Source organism: Anabrus simplex, chromosome 3 (assembly GCF_040414725.1).
Source record: "Anabrus simplex isolate iqAnaSimp1 chromosome 3, ASM4041472v1, whole genome shotgun sequence".
NCBI lineage: Eukaryota > Metazoa > Arthropoda > Insecta > Orthoptera > Tettigoniidae > Anabrus > Anabrus simplex.
Window position 1 is genome coordinate 494,294,035 of NC_090267.1, and position 24,768 is coordinate 494,318,802.

General features: G+C 40.3%; 1 protein-coding gene across 1 annotated transcript in view; it reads left to right on the forward strand.

The window, feature by feature from the left end:
- Window positions 1-23,679, forward strand: part of spartin — a 77,639-nt gene extending 53,960 nt beyond the window's left edge. Inside the window, exons 6-8 of the mRNA XM_067143646.2 lie at window positions 3,700-3,894; window positions 14,734-14,986; window positions 20,732-23,679. Coding sequence (XP_066999747.1) covers window positions 3,700-3,894; window positions 14,734-14,986; window positions 20,732-21,038 — 755 coding nt within the window. The 3' untranslated portion in view covers window positions 21,039-23,679. The remainder of the gene's footprint in view (window positions 1-3,699; window positions 3,895-14,733; window positions 14,987-20,731) is intronic.
- The last annotated feature ends 1,089 nt before the right edge of the window (window positions 23,680-24,768 follow it).

Below are 24,768 nucleotides of genomic sequence, written 5' to 3' on the forward strand. Positions count from 1 at the left end.
CTTCCCTCCCTTACAAAAGCAACCGCTCCCTCCTTTACTTACAGTTTCAAACAGAACCCTATCAAGCATAACTACTACACCAAGTGAAGTTCACAACCTTCTTCAAACTCTACGTACCAACAAAGCTACTGGTCCCGACACTATAGGTCCTCTTTTCGTAAAAAATACTGCCATCACCCTTTGCGTCCCTCTCTCTAAATCATTTAACAGGCTAGCTGATGTACCCATGCTTCACTACGGAGTTCTACATTGTATTTAGAATTGTAGGTTAGGTAGAGTACACATTGTGAGCAAGACTGTATTAAATTGCATAGCTCTTAACACTACCCTAGAAACGCGATGGAGAAATCACCAAACGTATTTTCTCATATGAAGACTGCGTTAGGGAATTTTCATTGTAATGGTAGGCCCGCTTGCCTACCATCAGTCACAATCAGGTTGGGGAATTGCATTATAATGGTATACACTCACTCTCCACCTGCCGTTTTACACCAGCTGAAATGAACATAGATCATTACAATGACGTCAGTAGGAATGGTACGAGTAAAAGCAGTGATTTCACATGAAATACTCGATAAAATGAAAAAAAAAACACATTTTCTCACTTTTAACGAACAGTACTACGCTGCCAGTCTAACAATCCAAAGTTCCAGAGTTGGAATGACCAGGCCGCAGACAGTAAATTAAAATTATTTCAAGGTCCACGTATTCAATACAATGACATTTTGTTGTGATTGAATCACATGTCAAAAGGTACTAATTTCGGCATCTATGTGCCATCATCAGCCTTAAGTACAAATTAAACAATTATATACATATGCTTAAAACATCTAAAACACATTTTAACACATTCTAAAATACATTTCTGTAATGATACATGAGATAAGTTAAAAATTATGTTACAATTTATTGATTACTGTAATATAAAATTCTTAAAATTCCGGCAATTCGTTTGTTACACAGAATTCCTCACTTCCATAATCCGGGGACCGTCAATAAATCCGACAATTTTGGATCTCCCGTATGCAGTTATCAGACTGTGCCTCTTATAAGGGCTTCTGATAAGTTCACCTGCATACACCCCAGCGCCAGTGGGAGTCTAGTGTCAGACCTAAGACGAAACGGTGATTAATAGAGTAAATGCCTGAAAAGCCCTACATCTGATATGTTTTTTGACATTTTTGACATGCTCTATTAGTGAAAAAAAATACCTACCGAGCTCGATAGCTGCAGTCGCTTAAGTGCGGCCAGTATCCAGTAATCGGGAGATCGTGGGTTCGAGTCCCACTGTCGGCAGCCTTGAAGATGCTTTTCCGTGGTTTCCCATTTTCACACCAGGCAAATGCCAGGGCTGTACCATAATTAAGGCCACGGCCGCTTCCTTCCAACTCCTAGGCCTTTCCTATCCCATCGTCGTCATAAGACCTATCTGTGTCAGTGTGACATAAAGCAAAAAAAAAAAAAATCTAATTCCCTCCATGGGAATTTAGAATTTTCCATTAGAATTTTCCAGATCAGGTATTTACCGACTACAGACTGGGAGACGCTTTAACACTAGGTACATCGAACATATTAATGCAGTCAAACATATCAGGAATTCTGCCGTAGGAATGAATGTGCACGAATCCAACAACAATTGTTCGGATATAGACAAGGACTTACAAATTATTGAAATTATGAAAAGGGGACTTCTGCTCAATATATATTATTTTAAAACTCTGCTCAATGTTGTACAAATGCACTCCAATTATTTGTGACCTGGATCCTAGGACGTTCTGTTTTTATGACATATAACCCGTGTCAACCATATTCAGTGTGTTTAAAGGCAGATTTCATGTTGAATGTGTGTTAATACCCTCTTCATTAATTTATTTGCTTTGAACTGATGATGAGAAAAAAAATAGCATATGGCTTTTAGTGCCGGAATGTGTCTGAGGACTTCGGCTCACCAGGTGCAGGTCGTTTGATTTGACTCCCGTAGGCGACCTGCGCATCATAATGAGGATGAAATGATTATGAAGACGACACATTCATCCAGCCCCTGTGCCAGTGGAATTAACCAATGATGGTTAAAATCCCCGACCCTGCCGGGAATCGAACCCAGGACCCCTGTGACCAAAGGCCAGCACATTAACCCTTTAGCCATGGAGCCAGACAAGAGATGATGATTCCGAAGGAATCAAAACCGGTATTCATTTAGTAAATGTTATTTCATTCATTCATATCATTTTTGCCCTTATGGACATTGTTCGAACTTGAATATCTCATGATGACACAATTTTCACTTCTTTCTGTTCTTCCTCTTCTCTTCCCAAAATCTCTTCATCCTTTGGCTGTGCTCTTGTAATAGTAATAGTAAAAACATGGCAGTAAAAGCTGGTCAGTATATGAATATTGGCACTCCAGAACTAATTAGTAAAATAACTCCTGGAAGTACTCCAGCAAACATCAATCCTAATGTACAGAAAGGACTTGGAATTGCAAAGGATGTAACTGGAACGGCTGTACAAATCACAGGATTTGTGGGTGAGTCTATGTCAATCATGATCATTGTATTTTAATTCCACACACTTCATCAGTGTTTTTATTTGTTTGTATAAATGTAATATTTGAACTTCTACTGAGGATCCATCTAATCTAGATGGTGGTTTTGTATTGAGGAGGAGGATTATATTATAAGACTTTTTATTTGTAAAGTAAATCCGCTATAGCGAGTAAATTTTTCACCATTATGAATTCTTGCTATAATGGACTTCTACTGTACCTAAGAAGTATGATAGGAAAGACAAAGCGAGAAATGAAGATGTTAGAAAGGAAGTCTGAATAGAAAATCTAAATGAGAGAATTGATAGGAATAAAGAAGATGGATGAGAAAAGAATATGAAAACAGATGATGAAGTTCAAGGGAAAGAGAGAGGGAGACTTTGAACAAGGTGGATCGATCCAATAAGGAGGAGTGCAAAAAGAATAAGAAGAAACCTGGATAGGGTCACAATGGTGGAAGGAGAGGGGAAGGTGGAGAAGTGCCATAAATGGCCCCACCCGGCAGGGGCTGGATAAGGAGAAAGGAGGAGGATAACTGTCCAGCTGGGCTGAGTGGCGCTTGAGGTGCTGGTCTTCTGACCCCAACTTTCAAGGTTCAATCCTGGCTCAGTCCGGTGGTATTTGAAAGTGCTGAGGTACGTCAGCCTTGTGACGGTTGATTTACTGGCACGTAAAAAAACTCCTGCGGGACTAAATTCCGGCACCTCGGTGTCTCTGAAATCCGTAAACAGGTAGTGGGACATAAATCAAATATCATTATTAATGACTGTCCTTGTTGTAGAAAACACACATAAATACAACAAACAGCTAACTTGTTCTCTCACATCAAACTCCACAAGAAGAGATATGATGTCCTGGTTAACAACACCAGGAATTCATTTTCACAAGGATGAGCTAAGACTCCCAGTTATATTCATTAATAAAAATGAAAAATACCAGTCCAGTGCAGTTCCAGTATTTTAGCTGAATATGGTGTCATCCTTGCTTACACTCTTATGCATGCTTACATCACCTGTCACAATCTGAGTGTCCCCTTCCACTGCATCACTCTTTCTCCTCCTGCATATTATGTGAGTGTTTTACTCCGTATGCATGAGCTTTGTGAAACTGAGAATTTGAATTTGACAGTGTAATGTAAGATTATCTCTTTTACAGGTGCCCAGTATATTTCTTCAGGCTTGGTTCGAGGGGCGGAAAAAGCTGGTCAGTATATGAATATTGGCACTCCAAAACTAATTAGTAAAATAACTCCTGAAAGTACTCCAGCAAACATCAATCCTAATGTACAGCGAGGACTTAGAATTGCAAAGGATGTAACTGGAACAGCTGTACAAATCACAGGATTTGTGGGTAAGTCTATTTGTAATAAAGTATTGTAGAAAAGAGGGAACAAAATTTTCCCACTCAGAAATAACAAATTTTAGTGGGTTTTTTTTACAAGTTGCTTTACGTTGCACCGACACAGATAGGTCTTATGGTGACTATGGTAGAGGAAAGGGCTAGGAGTGGAAGGAAGCGGCCAGTATTTGCTTGGTGGGAGAATGGGAAACCATAAAAAACAATGTTCCGGACTCCTGACAGTGGGGTTCGAACCCACTATCTCCCGAATGCTTGATGCTGTTTTAATAATTATAGTGCCGGGCTGAGTGGCTCAGACGGTTAAGGCGCTGGCCTTCTAACCCCAACTTGGCAGGTTCAATCCTGGCTCGGTCTGGTGGTGTTTGAAGGTGCTCAATCACAACAGCCTTGTGTCGGTAGATTTACTGGCACGTTAAAGAACTCCTGCGGGACTAAATTCCGGCACCTCGGCGTTTCCGAAGACTGTAAAAGTAGTTAGTGGGACGTAAAGCAAAGTAACATTATTATTAATTAGTAATTATACCAGTATAGTTTGAATTATATTTCATTACTACCTGTAGTACCCGGCGTTGCCCGGATAGTTTCTGAATATTTACCTTTAAGATTTGCATTATCGGTTAGTTATGTGTAAAGTGAATTTTTATAGAATTCCTTTTTGATTTGCAGACTGATATGTTATGATCTATTATGTAGTTTTAGAATTATTTAGATGTGTTTGATTTCAAGTTTTAGATTATTTAATTTTAGAGTAAAACTTCGTCCTTATGGAAACTCGAATCGACTGGGAAGTATTTGATCCTGTCAAAAATTAATAAGTGATAACTAAATGTATTTAGCCGTCGCACTATAGATACGATGTACAGGATTTCAACTGTCAATGAGACTGTCCCCCTCTCGCCCCCACCCTAAGAGATAAAAAATCTGGATTGTCACCATTCATCTCAGTGACCCCAAAAACTGTAGATTCGACACTGTTTTCCATTATCTTCATATCTCACTCCCCCCTCACCCCAAAGAGGGCTGAACATGAACTTCAAAAATTCGGAGTATCACTATTCATTTCAGCATCCACAAAAACTATGGATTCGATACTATTTTACATTATTTTATACCACGCCCACTGCCCATAAGGGTGCTAGGGGTGTCTTACCCTCACGCGGTTTGTCTCCTGATACTAATTGATTAGTGTACCAAGTTTGGTGAAATTGCTCCAGTGGTTTAGGAGATGTCATTTACACACCCACACACACATACACCCACGCGCACACATCCATTTTTATATATAGTAAGAAGAAGAAAAGATTTTTATATATAGTTTTTCAATTATTTTTATATCTCACTCCCTCCACCCCCTACTTGGACTTCTAAAAAATCCGGAGTATTACTATTCATCCCAGAGACCCTGAAATCTATGGATTCGAAACTGTTTTTAATTATTTCTATATCTCACCCCACCATCGCTCCCCACCTAAAAGGGGGCTGAACTTGGACTTTAAAAAATTCTGGAGTATTACTTTTCAATTTAGTGACCCCGAAAACTATGAATTCGACACTATTCTCGATTATTTTTATAACTAACCCCCTGACCCCCCTCTCTTAAGGGCGCTAGGGATGGCTTACCCCCACCGTGCTCATCTCCCGATAGTAAGTAATATGTGTACCACTTCGGTTGAAATTGCTCCAGTGGTTTAGGAGGAGATGTGTCATTTACACACACACATACATCCATTTTTATATATAGTAAGATTTTTATACTTCACCCCCTTTCCATCCATGTCCAAAGGAGTCCTATGATTGCCTTATACAACAGTATATTTTTTCTAGATAGTAAGTCTTATGTGTACCAATTTTGGTTGGCAGCTATGCCCAAACGTACATGCATAATCTCGCTGCTCTAGAATCCTGGAGCTGACGTTGCCATAGTTACGGCAGTTTATTTCTTTTATCCGATTCCTAAGCAGGGGTAATGTAGTACCAATATCTCCATAACAGTTGGTTTTAGGGCCTTAAAACATGGTTTTCGGGCCCATAGGGCTTACCGAGTTTTGTTCTTTGCGTCAAGAGGATTAAATTGAGCTTTGTCTCGTCCTTATACGACAAATTCAATATTTTGCCCATATTAGCCTATTATTTTTATATCCCCCCCATGCCCCCCACCATGAATTGTTTTGAAAATAACATACAGCCCATATTACTCACTGGCAATGTAGCTTTCTATAGGTGAAGTAATTTTTAAAATTGGTTCAGTAGTTTTTGAGTCTATTCTTTACAAACATACATACACAGTTTTCCTCTTTATAATATTAAGTATAGACAGACAATGAAACACACGAGGTAGGAAATAACATTGTTGTTGTTTGAGTCATCAGTCCATAGACTGGTTTGCTGCAGCTCTTCATGCCACCCTATCATGTGCTAATCTTTTAATTTCTACATAACTGCTGCATCCTACATCTGCTCTAATCTGCTTGTCATATTCATACCTTGGTCTACCCATACAGTTCCTATCCCTTACACTCACCTCAAAAACCAACTGCCCAAGTCCTGGGTATCTTAAGATGCGTCCTATCATTCTATCCCTTCTTCTTGTCAAATTGAGCCACAACGATCTCTACTCACCAATTCGATTTAGTATCTCTTCATTCGTGATTTGATGCATTCATCTCACCTTCAACATTCTTCTGTAACACCGCATTTCAAAAGCTTCTATTCTCTTTCTTTCTAAGAGAGTTTTCGTCCATGTTTATTATTATTTATTTTCCTTAAATTGTACATGTACAATTTAGGGGTGGTAGATGGAGAAAGGGCAAGCCCCACATACACGGAAGTGCCTCCATCTCCACATGTGTACATAAACTCTACTGAATATTTAGATACAAACTTATGTAGACAATTTTAAATTTACATATTTACACTACAAACACTGTACCCTTAGAATAATAATTATCTTGATTTATCCTGAAAATATTAGAGTAAGAACACCCAGCCATTTATACTCTCACTCAGACCCCTGTATACACACTCATTCACAACCACTCCCACACGCATACACATTCGCCCACATATACCTGTACTTGCACCCATCCTTCTTGCAATTCTAATTTATACAAGTTATATACATCGCATATGGGTTTCTATTTACATATACATTTTCTTTACTTCGCGGAGGAAGTGAGGAAGAGGAAGTAGCTTTACCTCAGATGGTATAAGGTTCCAGGTACGAGCAGCCCTTGAGTAAAACCCATTTAAATATGAGGTTGTTCTAGCAAAGGGAGGGACAAGAGTAACTCCTTGGCCTCTTTTAACAGAGCGGTAATTGAGCTGCAGGCAGTGTAAAGGGGAGAGGTGTGTGTTATCTGTCAGGGATTTCCTAAGGAAGGCTACATCTATTTGTGTACATAACGAGTTCACTGGTGGCAATGACCTGGCTGTGTTTAAGGGGATGCGTTTGTTAATTAAATGTTCTGCTCATCGCTGGATACCTTCTAGTTTCCTCATATTTTCCATTGTAGTTGGATGCCAGGAAGGAAGGCCATATAATAGTATGGGCCGCACAAGGGAAATATAAGCCGTTCTTAGGGTTTTACTTCTTCCTCCCGAGAGACATCTACGGACGAAACCCAGCGCCCGGTATGCCTTACACCTCACTTCCTCCACGTGTTTATTTCATTTCAGATTGTCCATAATGTGAATACCGAACAGTCTGATGGAGCTAGAAGTCGGCAGTTGGATTCCACATAGAGTAGGTTGGTTCTGGAGTGGTTGTTTAGCTCTGCTTAGTCTTATATATTTACACTTCTTAATATTTATATATATTCTATTTACCTCACACCACGGATCTATACTATCCAGATCCAATTGGAATTTTATAATATCATCACTGTTTTTCATAGCTCTGTAAATGACTGTGTCATCGGCATACTGCGCCATAGTCGAATTTACACAATCCGGTAAGTCGAGAGCATAAATCATGTACAGGAGGGGCCCTATCACACTGCCCTGAATTACTCCAGAAGTAATTGTGGTTTGGTCTGATTTGGCTCCTCCGTACACAACACATTGCGTTTGACCCACCAAAAATGACCTCAACCATGACAGCAGTTTACCCTGAATGCCGTAGTTGCTAAGTTTTAACAGAAGCCTTTGATGTGACACCTGGTCAAAAGCTTTGCTCCAGTCCAGAGTCACGCAGTCTATTTGTGAGACATCAGTCTGCTCCAAAGAGAACTGCCAGTCATCAATGACTTTTGTTAGAAGTGTTGTGCAGGATTTTCCTGGAATGAAGCCGTGCTGGTTTGAGTTCAGCAGGTTTCTCTCCTTGAGAAAATCCAACATATATTTAGCAACTAGACGTTCCGTACATTTACAGACCCCTGATGTTATAGAAACTGCGCGGTAATCATCTACGTTTTCCTTATCTCCATCTTTGAAAACTGGCACTACGTTGGCTTCTTTCCACTCCAAAGGTACAGACCGGGTATTAATGGAATAGTTGAAGAGAGCGCAAAGCGAGAACGCCAGGGCAACTGCACAATTCTTGAGAATTCTTGCTGGCACTCGGTCCGGCCCGGTCGCGGCATGAGGTCTTGTTTTCAGAAGGCTCTCCTTTACTTCATTCGCTGAGAAATACAGGTTGGTTAGAGGAAAGAGAGGGGTAGATATTGTCCTTGAATATAGCATGTTCTCTTCCTCAGTAGGTACGGAGAAGTTACTTTTAAATTTCCTGTTGAAGGTGTCTGCAATTTCTTGTGGTGTGGAGACTGCCGTACCGTTATGTTTCAATACAGATGGAGCTCTGTTGCATCCTTTACTTCTGAGAAGAGCCCAGAGTTCCTTGGAGTTGGTGTTGATACTGTGGATGTAAGAATCGTAGGAATCTGATAGATTGTTTAGCCTTGTTCCTAGCCAGCCTGTATTTCTCCCACTCATAATCGGTTGGATTTCTTTTCCATTTCTGGTACAGGCAGTCCCTTCTTCGAATTTCTCGCACTATCTCCTTGGTAATCCATGGAGATTTCCGTCTGCTGGTTATATTTACTGTTGGTGTGGTTTCTTCTACGCATTGAAAGAAAATTTTCTTCCAGTCGTTCCATATCTTGTTTATGTCATTACTGCCGGTGAAATCTGAGGTGAGAACAGGGAGGCGGTTGGATAGTGAAGTGGATAGATCGTTCCAGTTTGTTCGGGAAAAATTATAAACTGTTCTGGTATGGAGTTTGGGGGATTGTTTTATATGGGTCAGTGTTGCGAGAATTGCCTGATGGTCACAGAATCCAGGAATAGTATTAAGAGATTGGACGGACTGTGGTATATTACTTACGAAAAGATCAAGGGTTGAGCGTGTTGTTTGCATAATACGCGTGGCTTCGAACATTAATTGATGAAGGAATAAATCATGGAAAGCGGAAAGGAATTTATTGGTGAGGGGGTTATTTGGAACAGGTGCAGCATTTCTGGACCACGTAATTTCTAAGTTGAAATCACCGACAATATAAATGGCATCGTAATTTTGTTGTACATGTTGCACACGCTCGAGAGAGAGGATTAGTTCATCGTTCATTTCCGCCGACGAGTTAGGGGCGCGATAAATTGATCCAATAAGGAATTTGCGTTTGTTGCACGTCACTTCCACCCACAGTGCTTCGGCTGCTGTCTCCAGGTGATGAACTCAAGTTGGATTACATTCTGGCTTGGCTACAATTAGAACTCCCCCTGCAGAGCGGTGGGATCGGTCCTTACGGAACAATATCAGCGAGTCAGGGAACACTTCTGAGTCATTAATTTTGCTGGACAACCACGTCTTATTGACACATACGATGGTCGGGTCAAGGCTTTCAAGCAATGCGTGGATATTTTGTAACCATCCAGGTCGCATAATACTGTGCACATTGAAGGCAAAAAGTGATATATTTTTATTTACATATGTACATTTAGAATGATTTACTAAGTCACTGGGCGTATCACTGGTAACTGTAAAGAACGAGTCTGATAACAGCGGCATTTCACACTTCCAGCATAACCCTGTAGGGGAACCGTTCTTTATTTTTCTGAATTCAGACACCGAGACTTTTGCGCAGGTTCTATGGCCTTTTAGCGAGCAATTATTACAGTGGACAAATAATTGGTTCCTCCTACCACTATTTCTGCAAATTGTGCACTGTTGTGGACCCGGGTTTAGTTCAATGTCCCCACTTAGGGCAAGTGCCAAGCACAGCAGTGGCTGATTATCTACAGGCAGTCGGACAACACCGCTCCTTCGCCGAGACCGACCTATGGCTGCCATCCCCAGACTTTCAGCACTGCACCACGTCAAACCGTTAAGAGTACATTTTTCACTCACCAATAGTTTTTCCAATAGAATTATGTTTTCCAGGTATCCAGGAGGGTTATCTGAAGTGATTGTAGCACTTTTGGAGTATTGCACTGCACTCTTTACCACCAAAAATATAATAATACTGCGCATAACACTCAGCGTCACTTCTGCACACGCCGCCATCTTAATCTAAGTTTCACTTCCATACAATGCCACGCTCTAAACGAAAGTTTTCAAGAACATTTTTCTAATTTCTATATCAATATTCGAAGTGAACAAACTTCTTTTCTTAAGAAAGGCCTTCCTTGCTTGTGCTAGCCTGTATTTTATGACCTCCTTACTTCTGCCATCGTTAGCTATTTTACAATCCAAGTAACAATATTAATCCACTTCCTTTAAGACTTAATTTCCTAATCCAATATTTCCTGCATTACCTGACTTCATACGACTGCACTCCGTTACTTTTCTTTTGGACTTTTTTATTTTCATCTTGTACTCCTCACCCAAGACTCTGTCCATACCATTCAGCAACTTCTGCAGATCTTCTGAAGTCTTAGATAAAATAACAATACATACATACATATCCCACGTCATTCCACCTTAAGCGATGGGTCGGCGATCGAAGCTTCTCCACCAGTTGCGATCTCTGAATTTCTCTCCTTCTTCAATGCTTTCCAAAGTATGCCCTCGCTGTTGAATTTCAATCTTCACCATGTCCTTGTACCTGAATCTTGGTTGCCCTCTTGGTCTTTTGTCTTTCAGTTTTAGATCATACATTTGTTTCGGTAAAATAACAGTATCATCGGAAAATCTCAGGGTTTTGATTTCTTCTCCTTGGAATGTGATTCCCTTTCCAAATTCTTCTTTGATTTCCTTTACTACCTGTTCTATATAAACATTGAAAAGGAGGGGGGCAAACGGCAGCCTTGCCTCACCCCTTTCTGGATTGCTGCTTCTTTTCCATAGCCTTCGATACTTATCACTGCAGATAGATTTTTATATAGATTGTAGATAATTCTTCTGTCTTGGTACCTGATCCTAATCACCTTCAGAATCTCAAATAACTTGGTCCAGTCAGCATTATCAAATGCCTTTCCTAGATCTGCGAATGCCATGTATGTGGGCTTACCCTTCTTAATTCGATCCTCTAAGATTAGACGTAAAGTCAGGATTGCTTCACGTGTTCCTACATTTCTTCTGAAGCCAAATTGATCTTTTCCCAAATCAGTTTCAACTTGTCTTTCCATTCTTTCCAGAAATGAATGTGCCTGCTGTTTACCTCCAGTCAGTAACGTTAATGGTTGGGAATTTATGGAACTGAGCAGTTCGTATTTAAAATCATACCTGGTGTTGGGTTCACGGTATACGCAGAGTGGTGGTGATTATTATTTTAAGAGAAAGTACAACTATGCAACCATCCTCTATATAACACTAATCAGAGAGAAAATATGGAAGGGACCAGACACTTCAAAAAATGAAGGTATTGGTTAAAGAAAGACGGGGGCCACGATGGGCGTGAAAATGAGACTCCCTAGGATTTGCAAACATAATACAATCGGGTCGGAAAAGAACAAGAGTTCACCACGAGAGGTTGGATAGGAAGCAATCTCAGGACTCAGCTAAGGGCCCCATGGTCGCCAACCCACGCTCCCAAGTTGAGAGCTGCCGGGGGGAGCCTTTTGGTCACCTCTTACAACAGGCAGGGGATACTGTGGGTGTTATCCTACCACCCCCACCCGCAGATCACAGAAAAACATGACTTCAACACTGAAAACTATATCTTCCCATATGAAATTCGACATTCCTGTAAACGACGTAAGGGAAGAAGTAAACATAGCGGGACCGGCCGGGAGACTTTCTTCAACATCTTAAAACTTTACATCATAAACTTAACCTCAACTTTGGTTAGGAGTTCCCCCCCCCGGTCATAGTATTTTTAATTTCACATGTTAAAAATTTGAAGTTTATCCTCATGTACAAGATATTTAATGTATATACTTCTCCAGCATTTTGAAGAAAGAAGATCCATTACATACAGATTTTATCCCAAACTTGAACATTGACTTGTTGAGTGTTTTAGCTCAACATGAAAAAATATTTTATCTCATCATCATCATAAGTGTTTTTATTTTATTATGCCAATTTTTGTATCCTTGTTTAGCTGAAGATGTTCCACATCAGCAATGAAACATGTACTTTTTTAAATCATTTAACTAGATTTTAAGCTGGAATATGTTTTATAATTATATGAAAAACAAATAAGTATTGGAAGTTGGTGTTATTCCTTCAACCTAAGTTGATACTGATGAATATCACAACTTCTGCATTGTCTTCCCTTTATTTAATTCTTTTTATTTGTGCATTGATGTTGCTTTTCTTACTATCTTCTGATATCTCCTCTGTTAATAAGTTGAATTAATGAAAGATGTTTGGGAAATTTTAGAACTGTCAAGATAAAATTATCTTCACCCAGCCATTAGGACTGTGTTGTTGATGGCCAGAAAGTTACGTAATTTCCCTGTTTTACTCTTTTGTCCATTATATATACCACACAAAAATTGGCCAGCAAAGAAATATATTTAATTTTATTTGTACATTCTCAAAATGTGGGGTTGTTTGTAAACTGTGGAGAGCCGGTGGCCAAAGAGATGATACTTGGAATCCTATCACCTGCACAATATGTTCGTCATATTTCAAACAAAGGCGATTTGAAAGAAAGTCATCTTCTGCGACTGCCAATTTTTGTGCGGTTGAGTGTTCGTATTTATGAAATAATTTACTCTAGTTGTCGTGACCTACCTGTCTTGTGAGACGTTCTTGTGATTTGTCACCGACCGATATAAGTTGATGTACTGTCCTTCCTGCTGAGTGGTCCTGTAGGGAGGTACATACTTGGCCATGGAACTCCCAAATTAACAACACGAAATACAAAAATACTGCCCTTTATTATAGAACAGGGGTTTCCAAATGGCGGCCCGGAGGCCGCATGTGGCCTGCGAAGCTATTTTTGTGGCCCGCGAGAGCGAAATAATGTAAAGGAAAGTCACAAAAATATTTATTAGCTCCTTCAAAAACGTATTAATTTTTATACACCTTATAGACCCAAGTCAGAACTGATTATTCTTTAATACTAGATCCTCTTTTCAAGTATTCACTTCTTCTCAACAGATTTATTTTTGATTTTAGAACATTTAAAATCCAAATTTCAAGTAATAATGTTATTATTTTTGCGTCACACTGACTACTTTTGATGGTTTTTGGGAGGCGCCGAGGTGTCAAAATTTTGTCCCACAGGAGTTCTTTTACGTGCCATTAAATCTTCCGTCACGAGGCTGGCGTATTTGAGCACCTCCAAATACCACCGGACTGAGCCAGAATCGAACCTGCCAAGCTGGGGTCAGAAGGCCGGCGCCTCAACCGTCTCAGCCACTCAGCGCGGCTCCAAACTTTACTCTTTTATGCAATTTTAAAATAATGTTTTAAGCAATTAAAATGATCAAACCCACATTTCAATTGAACTATGCATATTATTTCATAATGATGCTTCTGTACTATTTGTAGAATTTTACGAAAATTGGCCTAGTCAAGTGTGGCCCACGAACATGACTAAGGTTTCCAAAATGGCCCTCGAGCCCTTACAAATTGGAAACCCCTGTTATAGAAGAATAATGACAACTAGGCTATATACGATATACACAGATTATCACTATATTGTCCTGACGGGAGCTTGCCCACCAATCTCTAACTCTCCATGCATTTCAAACACTGCCTTGCGGCACTGTATGTACATCTGTATGCAAGTTCGCTGTCAAACATCCCCCTCTGACATCTGAATTTGTGTTTTAATCCACCCACAGTAAAGCAAAGGTCAGTCCCTTCCCACTAGCTTAAGGGCTGGGTTTTGGGCGTTTCAGAGTCATTTACCCTGCTAAGTGCTTCCCTCTGATGGTCCTCTGGACACTAAAATCTCCACCTTACTTTGCACTCATGCTTCTCTTTCTTGACTGGAAAATCCCTGCACTGAGAATACTGTCCTTAAGCCCTTCGTCAGCCGAAGCCGCGTACTCTTGTATGGTCTACTTAAACATTGGTTTGTCAGTAACAAACATCCGTGCTCATAAACATGTGGAACAAGCTCGCCGCCTGGCTAAGACCATTTCTTACTCTGGTTTACTGGAATATTTTCCTTCATTGCTGAATTCATAAAATATAAAATAGCATTAAATATAATAGCATGCCATTACAAGGTAAACCTTATTACAACTTAATATTCCTGTACTGGGTTGTTCCTTTCCCGATACCCTGGGATCGAGTCCTGGCTGCCGCTTATCTGAAAGTCCGCCGGTTTGACCCTTGGGACATAGTAAAAAATTCAAAAGTCTTCTCTTCTTCAAAAGTAATTCTTTGTAACCCACTATAATACCTCACAAATCAAATATTTGATTTTATATCTTGTATTATGTAACATCTTGTTCTATAGAAAATGCTGGTATCTTAAGTTACATTTTTCCTTGCAGCCTCCCGCATAGGTTGTGCGACAGTTGCTCTAGGGCGTTACCTGGCACCTCACATTCAGAAACAGGGTACTCGGCTTCTCACCAAAACATGGAATATGAGTGAACCAGAAGCTTCCAAGAAAGTTGGAAGTGTGTTAGAAGTGGCTGCGGGTGCAGCTGAAAGTTTTGGAACAATCTACGAAGGACTGGAGAGATCTGCAGGCATTTTGGCCTCGAGCTTGGCCAATAATACAGTTAAAGTTGTAGAGCATAAGTAAGTAAGCTGTTTTTGATTCTACGACTCCTTGTCACAGAAATTCTTACTATATCAGTACTTACTGTTGTGGGCACTCGGCTCCATCAAACCACATTTGACGATTGTTTCATATTTAACCCTTTGACCTACCTTTTTTTTTTTTCTTTCTTTCTTTTTTTTGAAAAAGTTGTGCCCTTACAAATTATTTATTTTTCAGTTACTTTTACAAAATGCAGGCAAATGTATACACGGATTTTACAAGCAAATAAACAACTTTTTTTTTTTTCGCTCCAGCATACATTTATGGTTTGGAGAAGTCCTCTTATGTGTGGAACACTAGAGAATCAGGTGTCCACATGCAAAGTAACCTCTCACTTGAGATACTCCTTGCAGAGTCCGTGTGCTCACTCAGCATCACCTGGATGGCTCCAATATCTTCTGAGATGGAACCATTTTTGATGGGCAGTATTCACCAAGGGAATATTACCAGTGCAAGGGGAATTTGGCAAAGATACAAGATATTACAGACATTAGGATTTGCATACCTGCCAAGTATTCCGGTTTTACAGTAAAATGTACGGATTTTGAATATCTACGCTTGTTTTCGCTTTCTGTGGTCAAATCGGATTTGTTTGACTTTCGATAGTAGCTGGTAATACGAGATGCAGTGTTTGAAATTCGACCAGTAAATGTATCGATAATCACATTATCTATTATCACCGTGCTTTTGTCACCTGTTCAATCTCAACTACTACTACTTCATTCACTGAGATGTTCCCAAACAAGTAGCAGGCTGTGATTTTGAAGAAAAGAAATCTGTGGAAAAGTAGCAGGCTGTGAACTTGTTATATATAACAACTTTTTATTAAATGTGTCGTGCTTCGTAGCAGCTGTGAAAGGCTTTGTTTGTGTGTGGGTGTGAGTAACATTGGCGGTTGTTCTGAAACTCATAGAATTGTGTGACGAATTTGTAAGCGATTTAATATCTTTAGTGGTGTTCGTAATGAGTTAAACTAAGAAAGTATATTATCATTCTCTTAGGGAGGCATATTCTGCTTAATTTCCTTGTTTTATACGATCACGGAAAGTGTTCCCAGTGTTAAGTGGTGAGACAGTATTATGTAGTTTGTGACCCCCCCCATAACCTTTTCGAACTGGCATGTGTGTTGCCATTTGGAAATTCTATGTCAATCGGCTTTCGCCAATATCTCCTTTGTTATGATATGCCGCGCGCTGTTGAACGGAGTTTTGGTCTGCGCCTACTGCGCGTGAGCGAGTGGTGAGGCGAGTCTAGTCTTGACCCCTAGCAACTACTTCCGAGGGAGTCGGCGTGCTGTAGCCGCCATGGATAGACGTGTATGTGAGTGTTCCGCTATGCGGCGGGTGGTAGTGCTGAAACCCCCATGAAACCAACTTAAGAGGGATTATCCCATATTCTATTAGTTGCTGGCCTCCTACTGTTTCATTGGATTATGTTTTTGCTACGATAATCCTCCAGGATCCTTGGTGAACAACTTTAGTTCACGGCCTCGTGGTTGCCGGTCTTCAATAACAATGGCCAAGGTTTGAACTTCTCAATTTTTCTGGACTCAAAGGTATGTAACTGTTTTGGATTAAAGTAATTCTGGGGAAGCAAGAAGATTTATGTGTTTCGGCGTACTTCAAGATAACTGTAACGATGATAATAATAATAATAATATTTGGATTAAGACTTCCTCTTCGAAAATTGTGCTGGATATCGTGTGCGTCTGTGAACCTTAGGAAACGGTTTCGGCAATTAATCATTTTAGAATGCAGTTCGCACGGTGGAAAAAATTAGTATGATTATCGTAAAATTCTGTAAAAGTTTTTTTTTGCACTTGATTGTACAATAAGGTGTGAACCAAGGCGCAGTTTCCAAGGCAGCGGGGTTAGCTTTCCTTCGGGTTCCTTGCCTTCTGGGATTTATTTCTCCTTTTGTTCTTTTTGCATTGTTTCTGGGATCTCTGTTTTATTTTTGACTTAAAACCGTTGGTTTTACTTCTCATTTGTAGACCGTGCTTGCTTGTCCGTTACTATGGCAACGTGTGTTTGGGTAATGGTGGTGGCTTTTGTTTTACCGTGATTGTTGTTGGTTGGTGTGTTCTTGTGGGATGAATATATTTTTGTTCCCTGGTATCGTTGGCATTTCTTTCATATAAAGTGATTTATTTCGGCCTACCTTTGGTCGTTTCGTCTCGTTTTTTGGCTGGGCGAAAAGTGTAACTTCTTCCTTTATTTTCGTGTGCCCTTGGAAATTGCCCTTGGTAGAAATTGGAACGAATTGTGGTAAAGTTAGAAGGCAACCGGCCTAAAGGTCATGGAACTACGGTTTGTTTCTAAACATGGTATTTGTTTTTTCTCTTAAACGCGTGATCGATCACATTTAAATCAATATTTAATTATCTTGTTTGACGGTATGGAGGTCACTGTTGTTTTTTTTCTTGTTGATTTTTACGATTTAGTTCCTTTATTTTGTTAAATGAAGTCTGCATTTTCTTATTTAAAGCTGCCTCATTGGGTATTTATTTATTAATCACATTAATTTCTTGCAGGTTAATCCAATTATTGTTAATCGAGTATTTACTTTCTTTTAAACAATATGGTTCAAGGTGTTATCTGAATTAATAATGAACCTAGCTCCACTCCTGATATTATCTTGAAATGTTACCTCTCATTTAAATGTCTATTAAAGTTTTCTTTCATATCACTTGAAAGTTGGTTTTCATTCGCCACATTTGGTGCAGCGCTGCAACTATTTCTTTGTTTGGTTGTCCACGGACCTTAAGTCGCATTTCCTCCACGTTTTGGGTAAGTGTCTCTCTTTTCTTCCTTTTGGGTAATTTTAGTATCATGTTGTTGGCTGGTGCCGTTTTTATCCTTGGAATTTTTTGATGTACTGTTACTTGTTGCTTCTTTTTCGCCCTTGTTCTCTCTTGTGTTCGCTTAATCTACCCTTATGGGGCGGACACAATAGCAACCTTCTCACCAGTCTCTCTCTCTCTCTTTTTCTCTCTTTTTCTCTCCCTCTCTCTCTCTCTTTTCCTATCTCCTTCTTTTCCCTCAACTGGTGGGTAAGGTTATTAACCTCATCACCGCTAGGGTGTTACCGGGGTCCTAGAGGGTGGTGATCGGTTAGAGTGGAAACAGATGAGCACTCATCAAGATATAACTTCATGTAAGTAAATTTTAGAGGTGATCATAACATACATTTGACTTGTATTAGTATTGTTTATAATCTCCCCCCCCCTTGCACCGAGCTCGATAGCTGCAGTCGCTTAAGTGCGGCCAGTATCCAGTAATCGGGAGATAGTGGGTTCGAACCCCACTGTCGGCAGCCCTGAAGATGATTTTCCGTGGTTTCCCATTTTTCACATCAGGCAAGTACCTTAATTAAGGCCACGGCCACTTCCTTCCCATTCCTAGGCCTTTCTTATCCCATAGTCCCCATAAGACATATCTGTGTCGGTGCGATGTAAAGCAAATAGAAAAAAAATCTCCCTCCTTGCCGTCGTTTTTCATGATGTCTTTGATGACTTTGCGACGCATGCACGTGTTGTTAAAAACTTTCTGCTTTACGATCTTCCGGATTTCTCCTTTTGAAAGTTGGCAGGTGTGCATTTGTTTCTTTTGTTACATGATCCCACAATTGTGGGGTTAAAAATTCATTGAGCACTTACAGTTCTGTTGGTTTATCTCCTAAGCTTCTCTTTAGCATGGAGTGAATTTCAAATGTGACATCAGTAGGTTCCCAAATCCAGTCATTACTGACTCTCCTTGCACCTTGTGAAAATCATGAATTATCCGTTGCCATTGGCTCTTCGGAAATGGAATCAGATTCACCTTCACCAGTATAATTTGAAGATGAATTATTTTCATTTCGCACACTTTCATTGTGAATCTCAACATCATAATTCTCAAGCTAATCATGAATAACATAATTTGCACCACTCCAGGTTGCTGCCATGTTTGTTTACAAACAACACGCGGTGAGGTGTGTTTTGTTTTTTTTATTTCAAGAGCGAGTTACCGTTTATGATATAAAAATGAAGTTCAGGTAGTTCCTGACATCTGCTGGTTATTGAAACTTGTAGAGCAAATCTCGCTAGCTCGGTAACCATAAATATGATTCTGTAGGTAGTCCGTGTGCGCGTACAAAGTGTCTGTCAATGTATGTTTGCATCTTTCATCTTTTGGTTTCTTGAGGTTTAGTGGGTGCCTGAATGTGGCTGTGGGATTTTTGCAAGACGATCACAGATGTGGGGCGAGGATGAGAGAGAATTAATGCTTGTTGACCTGTTGTTCTGTATAGTCCTGTCCTTGTTCCTAGTTTTATATACACTGCCTGACAAAAAAGTTAAGCACCCAGAAGTAGTGGTCCAATATTATCCCATTTCGGTGTACGTGCATACCATTGATGTGTGAGTAAATTGTTAGATTTACCAGGATCTGTAATGTGCAGAATGCCACCAGAGTTCATTTGTGATGGCATCGTCCTGTTGTTAATAAGTTGTTACCAGTCAACTGCTGTGAGTCGGACAGTTATGCAAGACATGCAGAGAGGATTATGTACAGTACGAAGCACCCGTGATGCCTCAGACACATTAGACAGCCTATCCACCAATTAACAGCATTTGACAGAGGCATCGTTGTGGGACTGCATGAGGCTTGTTGGTCGTATCGTGCAATTGCCAGGCATGTGGGCCATTCAGATGTCATAGTGGCCCGATGTTGGACTCAGTGGGTACAAGAGGGCACCCAATCACGTCGTGCAGGTTCGGGTCGACCAAGAAACACCACCCCGAGGGAGGCTCGTCGTATGGTGCGCCAAGGATTGCAGGATCCCATAACTTAGGCACTCGCCATCCACGAACATGTACTCGAGACTCTAAAACATCCTGCGAGTTCCCACATAGTGTGTTGACAACTCTTATCCGCTGGATTGGGGTCCTACCACCCCATGTGTTGGTTGCCATTAACACTAGAATACCGACGCCTGCATTTGGAGTGGTGCCTTGCCCTGGAGGTATGGACAGAGGACGACTGGCATCGCATCGTCTTCAGTGATGAGTTCCGCTGCTCCATAACCTCCGATGACCATCTTGTGTGGGATTGGCGGCGTCGAGGGCAGATCCTGCCCATATTGTGGACACACAGGTGTAATCCCTGGCATCATGGTGTGGGGAGCCATAAGATATGCATTCAGGTCACCTCTAATAGTGCTTCGGCAGACTTGCATTCTGCGTCTGGACGTCTTACCCCTTATGGCAGAACACCCTGCGACAGTCTTCCAACAAGATAATGCACATCCACACACAGCATGTATGTCTACGGACTGCTTAGAGCATTTTGAGGTCCTCCTGTGGCCAGCAAGATCCCCAGACCCCTCCATCATTGAGCACATGTGGGATGACTTTGAAAGGGGACTCCATAACAGTACCAACCTGCGGGATCTGGCGGGACAGCTGCAACAACTGTGGACTAACTTGCCTCAGGAGAGAATCCAAAGGCTGCTTGACACCACTTTGAACCGCATAAGGGCATGCGTTTCGGCTGGGGAGAAGGGGGGTGACACCCCACTGACCTGGCACCAACATTCCACCTGTAACTGCCAACGGCCTTGTCTCCTTCTTCCCATATTGTAATCAGTATGTAGTTTCATTCTTTCAACCACTCCTTCTGGGTGCTTAACTTTTTTTGTCAGGCAGTGTATTTGGTTTAATTTTAAAATGTATTTCTTTCTAGGTATGGAATCCAGGCTGGTGCAGCTACAGGTGATACATTCCAGGCAGTAGGAAATGTTCTTGTGGCAGGTCATACTGTGAAATTCCTTACTACTCCTAAAGGGCTTATTAAGAAGACGGCAACAGGAGCAGGAAGAGGCATTTTGGAGAATTACAAAGCCTCACAACAGGGGGAAAACCCTCATTTACATGGACTTGGAAATTCAAATGTATTCTATCAATCTGGAAATTTTGGTGTAAGCATTCATCCTGGAAGTTCAGGTTCAGGTTCAAGCACTAAACCTGGGCCTTCATCAGAAGTAGATTAATGTTACTGTACTATAAGATCAGGAACATACCTGCACAACAGATCATATTACTTTTCTATACCATAAGGGAATCTATATTCATTCCCTCCATGAAAGTTATTTTCATTAGCAAAATAATATTATGGAATTCAAAAGATGATGTAAAAGATTATGTAGACGATCTGATTTAGTTTAGAAATTGCAAATTTGCTAAGACTTTTGTGAAATCCTAATCTGTGATATTCTTTAGCTCTCATTGTTATTGTATTAGTTGAAGTTTTGTTGTGTTAATTTTCTGCTGATAGGATCTTTTTATTTAAGAAATCTACTTAATGTCCTTGATTTTTATTTGATTTTATACCATTAAAAAATATTTTTGGTTACATATGTATAGGATGATTGCAAAAGTTCCTTGTTTGGCAAACTTAAGCATACATTACTAATGAGTGTACAAATTTTTATACATACTTAAGTTGACTATAAAACTTTGAAATTATTTGCTATATCTAATTAAAAATATTCAAAATCAGCTAAAAATGTATAGATTCTTACGTATGAATGTATTAATTTTCTGAAATGAAAGCCAGGCTCTGATCTATGGTATTTTTTCCTCCGAGAATTTGTTTTCCAGATATGAAAGGTTTTGACTTCAGGTAGAGGTGGAAATAATTATCTTGAAAACACCCTTTTTTGGAAGCTGGTGTAAATTTGTAGAGGGAGATTTTTTAGATTAACTGTAATTGCATTTGAATTTTTCCTAGTACCGTACCATAGTGTCCCCAGAGAGAATGTTTGGTAAACCATGGTTAAAAAGAGACTTGGAAGAGAAATGTTAGAAATTGTGCAAGCAATGTACAACAACAACTGTGTTAGCAGAGTATTGACCCCAGTTGGAAAGACAGAATGGTTTAGGAATAAGACTGGACTAAGACAGGGGAGTGTGCTGTCACCTCTTTTGATTATTATGGTCATGGATGAAATTGGTAAGGAAACAAAGGAAGCCTACGGAGATAAAGAGATGAAGACGCTGCTATTTGCTTATGATGATGTGATCTAGAGAAAGGACAGCAAAGAAGTGCAACAACTAGATGTACTGAATGAAAAAATTCAGAAGTATGGCATGAAAATCAGTACAGAGAAAAGGAAGACTTTTGTGATGTCTAGAGGGGAAAGGCAAGGAAAGGGCAGTGTGGAAATCAGAGTCTGGATTTGTGGACAGCTTTAAATACCTAGGAAGTGAATTAATGCAAAATTCTATGGTGGACATGGAGATTAGCAGGAGGGCACAGCAGAGTAATGCATTCCACCAAGAAAACTTGTTTGGAGCAAACAAGTACCAAGAAAAAGTAAAGAGATAATGTACAAAATGTATTATGTACCCATACTGACTTAGGCAGCGGAGACTTGGACTTTGACTAGCAGGCAAGAGAGTAGAATTCAAGTCAGTGAGATGAAATTCCCAAGAAGTATGATAGGAAAGACAAGGAAAGACAGAATGAGAAATGAAGATGTTAGGAAGGAAGTTGGGACAGAAAAGCTAAATGAGAGAATTGAAAAGAATAAACTAAGGTGGTTTGGATATGTAAAGAGCATAGAGGAGAATAGAATTCCAAGACAGATGCTGGAGGCAAAGTTCCAGGGCAAGAGTGACATAAGACGACGAAATTTAGACTGGGACAAGATAATGGAAGAGGAATGGTGAAAGGAAAGAGGAAGATGGAGAAGTGCCGTAAATACCCCGACCCGGCAGGAGCTGGATAAGGGGAAATGATGGTGATGATGAATTCATATTAGCCCAACTATTTTAAGCATTTTACCATAAACAAGGTCTAGGATCCTAGCAATTGATCTTAGTTATTAGGAACAGCAGCTGAAGATGCCTAAAAAATAGGCAAAACATGCCCCACTTAAGACATAGTAATGATGTAACATTATTTAATTAAATTAATAAAAAAACATAATGTATTGAAAAGATGGACTCTCACGATCTTTCTTTCAGAAAGGCAAGTGGAATATTTCGAGCTGTCGGTAGAGAGATGGCTTGGAATGACATTAGCAGACAAATAAGCTTGAGTGGAGCATTTAAGAGTAGAAAAGATCATAACATGAATATAAAGTTGGAATTCAAGAGAAAAAATTGGGGCAAATAGTAATTCATAGGAAGGGGAGTTAGGGATTGGAATAATTTATCAAGGGAGATGTTTTATAAATTTCAACTTCTTTTAAATCATTTAAGAACAGGCTAGGTACAGAATTGATAGGGAATCTGCCATCTGGACGATAATATCAATGGTGGTTGTGTGAACAGTCAGGCTTTTGAAAACTATAAACTCACACAAACAGGAGACACCTTAATAACAGCCACGGGCAGCCACGGAGTTGGCATTTTATATCCCATTAACTACTTTACAAAGTTTTCCGAGATACAAGGTGCTGGAATTTTAATGTGCCAGTAAATCTACCATCGCGAGGCTGACATATTAGAGCACCTTCAAATACTACCAGGCTGAGCCTAATGAGATTGAGGTCCAGAGCCCTAGCAGGCTAGGTTAGAGGGTATGTACTGCATTGTGTAAAATATGGTGTATTGCCCTTGCAGCATGTGGATGGGCTTTATCTTACTGGGAGTGTGACTCCATTTAAGTGTCCAGATATGGTCAGAATACAGGATTGATGAAATCGTAGCTGTACGAAGTACCCATTATTTTCCCTTAATGAATACCAGACATGTCCCCCTTCCATCCTGTCATTCCTGATGTAGGTCCTGAATGGCAGGATTCTCCTACTCGCCTGCACATCTACAGGTATGAATGCAGCCATCACTTTGTCCAAGATAGAAATGACTCCCTTTGCTGAATGCCACCACTCTCTATGTGCCTCTGCAATGCACACACTGTTGACAACACTCAGCGAAGAGCAGGTGCTGGGGATAATCGTTCCAGAGGAGCACAGACTTGTTGCCAACAATCGTTTAAAGCTCATTTGTAGGGAGGGAGAATGCCTCTGATTTCATTGGCAGTCACTGTCCTGTCAGTCAGGGCAATGCTAATGATCTTTTGGTCTAGGCACTCACCAGTGCTTCAAGATGGCACTAGCGGGCATGTCTGCTGTAAGAAACCCCTGCCTCCCATCATCTCCACCACTGATATGCAAGTTGCAATTCTGTGGAATGCCAAGCCAGTCTCTCACATCCCCTACAATTCATCATGCACAGTCACGTAATTGCACAATAGATATCTGCTGTTGTCTTCTTGGCAATGCAGGCACGCACTTTGATCCACTCATTCTCTCGCACAACTATATTCTTCATGATGAAAATGAAAACCTACAACCTGTTTTCCAGTCTTTGACTGGGTGAGGGATGTAATGAATGAACCATATATAGGCTATTAGTACAATGGGTTCACCACTCCCAAGGTGATTATTAATGACTGTAAATGCTATGAAATGATAATGGAGAGTGTTTCTGGATTGTAAGATTACAGGAAAAACCGGAGTACCCGAAGAAAAACCTGTCCCGCCTCCGCTTTGTCCAGCACAAATCTCACATGGAATGACCGAGATTTGAACCACGGTATCCAGTGATGAGAGGCCGACGCACTGCCACCTGAGCCACGGAGGCTCTATTATTCATGTTATCAAGTCATATATATAGAGAGAGAAACAAAAAAGAAACATACGCAGTACTGCCATAAGTTCTGTCAGTACTTTCAATGCATATAACTACTAAATAAAACTATGCTAACCCATT